This window comes from Microtus ochrogaster, chromosome 1 (assembly GCF_000317375.1).
Source record: "Microtus ochrogaster isolate Prairie Vole_2 chromosome 1, MicOch1.0, whole genome shotgun sequence".
Taxonomy (NCBI): Eukaryota; Metazoa; Chordata; class Mammalia; order Rodentia; family Cricetidae; genus Microtus; species Microtus ochrogaster.
Genome location: NC_022009.1, coordinates 37203205 through 37209246, shown reverse-complemented (window position 1 = coordinate 37209246; position 6042 = coordinate 37203205). Strand labels below are relative to the sequence as shown.

The 6042-nt window shown below is 42.5% G+C and overlaps 1 protein-coding gene across 1 annotated transcript in view; it reads right to left on the bottom strand.

The window, feature by feature from the left end:
- Catsperb (cation channel sperm associated auxiliary subunit beta) overlaps positions 1-6042 on the bottom strand; it is a 185433-nt gene that overhangs the window by 128122 nt on the left and 51269 nt on the right. Inside the window, exon 6 of the mRNA XM_013349585.1 lies at positions 5716-5865. Coding sequence (XP_013205039.1) covers positions 5716-5865 — 150 coding nt within the window. The remainder of the gene's footprint in view (positions 1-5715; positions 5866-6042) is intronic.

The following is a 6042-nucleotide window of genomic DNA, read 5'->3' as shown; positions in this document are numbered from 1 at the left end:
TCTCTCTCTCTCTCTCTCTCTCTCTCTCTCTCTCTCTCTCTCTCTCTCTCTCCTATCTCCTCATTGACTTGCTTGTTCTTCCCCTCTTACTGTTGACCTAGGATAGCCTAGAATTCACTAAGTGAGATAAGGCTGCCTGCAACAATATTTCTGCTTCAGGCTAAGAGTGTGGGACACCATCCTCACATAACAGAATTGCCTTTGTTAGGGTTTCTATTGCTGTGAAGAGAAATCATGACCATAGCAACTCATAAAGAAAACATTTGATTGGGGTAGACCACTTGCAGTTTAGTCCATTATTATCATGAAGGTTCATTGTGGCATCAGGCAAGAATGGCACTGGAGAAATAGCTGAGATTCCCATGTCTTGCACATTACAGGAAATGGTGTGTCTCACTGAGTGGTATTTTGAACATATATGAGACCTCAAAGCCTGCCCCCACAGTGACACACTTCCTCTAACAAGGCCACACCTCCTAGTAGTGCCACTCCCTATGAGCTTATTGGCCCAATTGCATTAAAACTACATTACACTCCTCAGCCCCCATAAGCTTATAACACTATCATAACACAAAATGCATTTAGTTCAACTTCAAAAGTCCCTATAAGTCACAACAAAGTTCAAAAGTCCAAAGTTCAAAGCCTCTTCGAAGATTCATGCAATCTCTTAACTGTAATCCCCTATAAACATGAAATCAAAAAACAGATCACATATTTCAAACATATAATGGCACAGGATATATATTTGGGTTATCATTTCAAAATGCAGAGAAGGGAGCATAGTGAGAAAATACTGGACTAAAGCAAGACCAAAACCCAGCTGGGCAAACTCCAAACTCTGCATCTCCGTGTCTGATGTCAAAGCGCTCTTCAGATCACCAACTCCTTTCAGCTTTGTCAACAGCAATACTCCTGGGATGCTAAGATAGCTCTTTTCTTTGGCAGGTATCCCATGGCTCTGGAATTATTGACATCTTGGCAAGACAAGGCAATCTAGGCTTCAACTTCAAAGCTTCACACAATGGCTTCTCTGGGCCTCCATACAGGAACACCCCTGACACATGCTTGGCCTTAGTGGTTTTCCTTAGGTATAGGGGCAAATTCCATAGCCTGTTTCTTCTATCCTTGACTCTACAGTCAGAACCACATACATGAAGCTACCAAGTTCTGCTGCATGCTGGGCCTGGAACATGCTCCCCTCTTTCAATTACATCTTCACTGTCTAAGCTTAAGTGTCCTAAAACTTACTCGCTTTGTAGGCCAGGCTGACCTCAAACTCAGATATCTGATAGCCTCTGCCTTCCCAGTGTTGGGATTTGGTGTAGGAGGGTCTTCTATCTATGTGTCATTGGTTAAATAAAGAGACTGCCTTGGCCTTTGATAGAGCAGAAAATTAGGTGGGTGGAGTAGACAGAACAGGATGCTGGGGAAAAGGCAGGCAGAGAGAGCCACCATGAAGCCAGCCACCAGGTCAGACATGCTGAATCTCTCCCAGTAAGCCACAGTCACGTGGTGATACATAGATTATTAGAAAGGGGTTAATCAAGATGTGAGAATTAGCAAATAAGAGGCTAGAGCTAATGGGCCAGGAAGTGTTTAAATGAATACAGTTTCTGTGTAATTATTTCAGGTATAAGCTAGCTGGGTGGCCAGACGTGGCCTGAGGCTCCTCAAATACAATTTGGTGTGGTTACTTCGTGTATAAACTAGCCAGGTGGCAGGGACGCAGCCCACAGCTCCTACTACAACAGGGATTAAAGGCAGTACCACCACACCCAATTCTAAGTGTTTCTTTAATTCATTTTCACAAGTTGAAAACTTAGCTGGGTGGGATATTGGTCTGAGATGACCACTCCCTTTATTCCATTTCTTAATCTGTTTATCTCCTTGAACAGGGCACTTAGCTCCATTCCACTTCCCAGCACTTCTTTTCTCCTCAAATTGTACATTTTGTATTTGTCCTTGCTCAGCTTGCTCATTTTCATTATAGATTTTCATTAGAGTTACCATTAGTAAACACATGACAGTCTATACTAGGTTGTTTGAGATTTCCTATGCCAATGGAACTAACCCAAAAATTAATCCAAAATTCTTCATGTTAGCCTCAGGCAGATCCTTTGGACAAGGGCAAAAGGCATCCACTTTCTTCACCAAAATGTCACAAGAGCAGTCTCTAGATCACATATTATTACTATCCTCCAAAACATCTTAAGATAGCCCCCCACAGTTCAGATAACTCTTAGTACACACAGTCTTCCATGTTCCTATTTCTAAGGCCCATTAAGCAGCACTTAAAGTGTTCAACTGCTTTTCCAATCCACAGTCCCAAATCTCACATTCATTCAAACAAAAAAAATGGTCCAGCCTATCACAGCAATGCCCCAGTCCTTAGTACCAAGTTCTGTCTTAGTTAGGATCCCTATTGTTATGAAGAAACGCCATGATCATGACAACTCTTATAAAGAAAAACATTTGATTGGGGTGGCTTGATTACAGTTTAGAGGTTCAGTTCATCATCATCATGATGGAACACAGTGGCAGATAGACAGACATGGTGCTGGAGAAGTAGCTGAGAGTTCTCCATCTTGCAAGCAACAGGAAGTGGTGTGTCTCACTGGGTGTTATTTTGAGCATACATGAGACCTTAAAGTTTGTCCCCACAGTGACATACTTCCTTCAAAAAGGCCACACCTACTCCAATGAAGCAATACCTTCTAATGGTACCACTCCCTGTGAGCTTATGGTGGCCAATTACTTTCAAACTACCACAAGAATACAACTTCTTTTTTATTCTGTAATATGTTTTTATTGACGATTAGGGAATTTCACATCATGGACCCCAAGCATATCACTTCCCAGTCCTCCCAGGTCTGTCCTCCCCACCCTTCCCCCCAACACACACACACCAAAAGAAGATGAGGAAGAGGAAGAAGAAAAAGAAAAAAGGAAACAAAATGCAAAAAAAAGCAAAACAAAAGAACAATTTCAATTTGTGTTGCCCATATATACTCACTAGAGTATGCTCAAAATTCTGGTGGCCAGTCCCTTAAAGGAAACCCACACCCCTACCAGAAGACCTCAGCTGTGGAGAGCTACACTTCAATATGCCCATCATACTTATTTTTAAGAATTATCTTCAATAGTCACCTGTCAAGCTTGTTACTTTTGGGTGGGGTGGGGTGTGGTAGAAGTTGTCATGGAAGCCTTCCATGTTTCTTTCTCAACTGTGAGTCTGCAGTCATCAATACCATGGCAAAAGTGGCTTCCATGTTCTTCACAGTCAGTAGAGGCATGAATTATGGACTTGTACATGTATTCTGGTGACTGCATGGACCACAGACATTCACATGATCTCTAACATTAGCACAGGACACAGACCTCAGCATGGTCTCAGGAGACAACCCGGACCTAGACATCACCGTGGCCTCGGTAGGCAACACAGACTACCCACATCAACATGGCCCCTGTCAGAAGTACAGCTCACGAACTTCAGGATGGCACAGACAGTGGCCCTGACCCAGAATATCTGTATGGCTTTAAGTGGTACCTCTGGCCAGGGACCTCAACATGGCTCCCAGGTGCTGTAGGACCATAAGCACCACATGAACCTCCAGCTTCAACATAGCCTGGGGCAGTGGATGAAGGGTACCAAAGTGGCCTTCAGGGACAGCACAGACTATAGAGGTTTTTTTAAGAGTTCCAAACCAGAAAATGGACCATTCTTCATCTTGAACATCCTATCATTGCTCAGAACCAGGACAGTCATCTGGCTGAGAAGTGTGTTAAGAGGCTGAAAGCTCCAGACTGCTGCATACTGCCCTCTTGGCCCTATTCAGCCATGACATGCTCTCCTGTCCACTAAAGCCTTCTCTCTCTTACCACCACTGTTGAGTCTCTAGGCCCACATCTCCCCGCTGCTTAATCACCAATCCATTCCTCTGTCTTTCCCAGTGCTCCAGCAAATATTCATTCATCACAGTGGCACTGGAAACTATAGTTTATAACATAATATATATGTATATATACATACACACATTATACACACACACACACACACACACACACACACACGTAGCTGCTCTTTTCTTTTCTAATTGTTGCTACCTTCTAAGATACGGCTATCCTAGTCAGCAATGGCAGCTCTGTCACTACCAGCAGCAGTTTGGCTGCAAAGGCCACAGCCTGAGAAAAATCTGTTCCCTCTAGGCACCATAGCTTTATTTTTACTCTGTCCCTCTAGAGAATTCAAGATTCAAAGGTTGACCTAGAATTCTGCTCCCCAGGGAGGCTGAATAGCAAGCAGCTTACCTAGATCACCGCCTGGCATTTCCCAAGAAGTTCTCATACTTTTGCTGGCCCCTCCTTAAAATCCCTTCTCCACCTGACTCCTCCCTACAATTTCCAGTCAGCTACTTGCTGACTCAGGCTCCTGATCACAGGTGAATTTTATTTAATCAAACACATCTTTGCATCATTAAAAAGAAGTTCCAAAGCATAACACATCTTAAAATAATATTCTACAACATATATGAGTGTGTGTGTGTGTGTGTGTGTGTGTGTGTCACACACACATACACTGCCCAGACAGCTTTACATGCAAATATTGGCCAGGTTCAAGGTTTCTGGTTTCTGAAGCACCATAAATACTGGATCATTGCCAAGATACTTGTTTCAGATATTCTGTTATTGCCTAGAATCAAAGTGTGTTACAGCTAGGCGGGCATCCTGGGTCATCCAAGGTCCTTGCTGCCACACACTTCCCTGCACTCTATGGCTGCCACCCTGAGGTTCACCAGGCTCAACCTTTCTGCTTGTAGCCCTTAGGAGCTCTGCTGCCCAGTACAATCCATCTCCCAGCAGGACAAGCATCTCAGATCCTGAGTTCTGTGGGTTGCCCTGAGTTCTGTGAACAGTGTAACAAAGTCTTGAATTTCAGAAGGGGCTTATAGGGCTTCAATTTACAGCATCCAGGTTAGAAGCACGGGTCACAACCTGGCACTTGTGCCTAGACTCTAAAATGAAAAACCGTCTTTCTAATTTGTGAGCGTTGATACTAGCTCTATGTATCTATTGCCAGAGTTGAATTAAATCACAAGATACCCACTTGGCACCTCCAATATGCCAAGAAAAATCACTCAGTGTGGGAAATCCATACATTTGACTCCACAAGTGTGATAAATCAGAGTCTAGAGAAAAACAGCTGTTTTTCTTGCATATGCCATTAGGTATTTAACAATCATTGAAAATATGTCTGTAATAAATACAATAAGGTAGTGTCCCAGGAATAATAATACTGTTTTATACATAGCAGAAAATGAAGATAGACCAGAAGCAATTAAGAATCTCTGGAAAACTGTAACAAACTTATGAAGAACAGAGGACAGGGGACCTACTACTTGACTGACTTGGTTAACTAGTTTTGAAATAGGGTCTAACAAGGTTAACCTCAAACTCAATTGCTTTGCCTTAGTCTGCCAAGTAACTGGGATTTAGGCACACACCACCATGTCCTGTTTTAAGTCACCATTTGAATGGCACAAGGCCACAACAAAGGAGGACCTCTCCTAGCAGCTCACACTGGCAAGCAGAAGAGGTAGAGTGACAAACAGTAAATTTTATTCTCTATATGCATTTAGTGTGTATTTCCACTTAAAACCACCCTTAACAAATATATAACACTGCTTACCTCAACAGTCAATAAGACTGTAAACTTACCATTATATGTCGAGTTCAAAATATAGCCAATTAATGCCACATCATTGGCACAGGGGCACTTTGCCACTCGGATATCTGTCACATGTGGATACAATTGTTTGACAAGTGCTTCAGACATTTTAGATCCAAGACTCCACTGAAGAATAGGTTCTGGGGAAGGCAAATTTAGGCCTTTAAATCATGGCAGCACTTTTGAAACTAGAGAACCACTATTTTTTAGAAAAATATTTTAGAAAAACTATGTAAAGAAAATATTTGATTATCCAAATCAGGTAGTATATATAGTAGAGGCTGGAGAGTTTGTTCAGCAGTTAAGAACACTGGCTG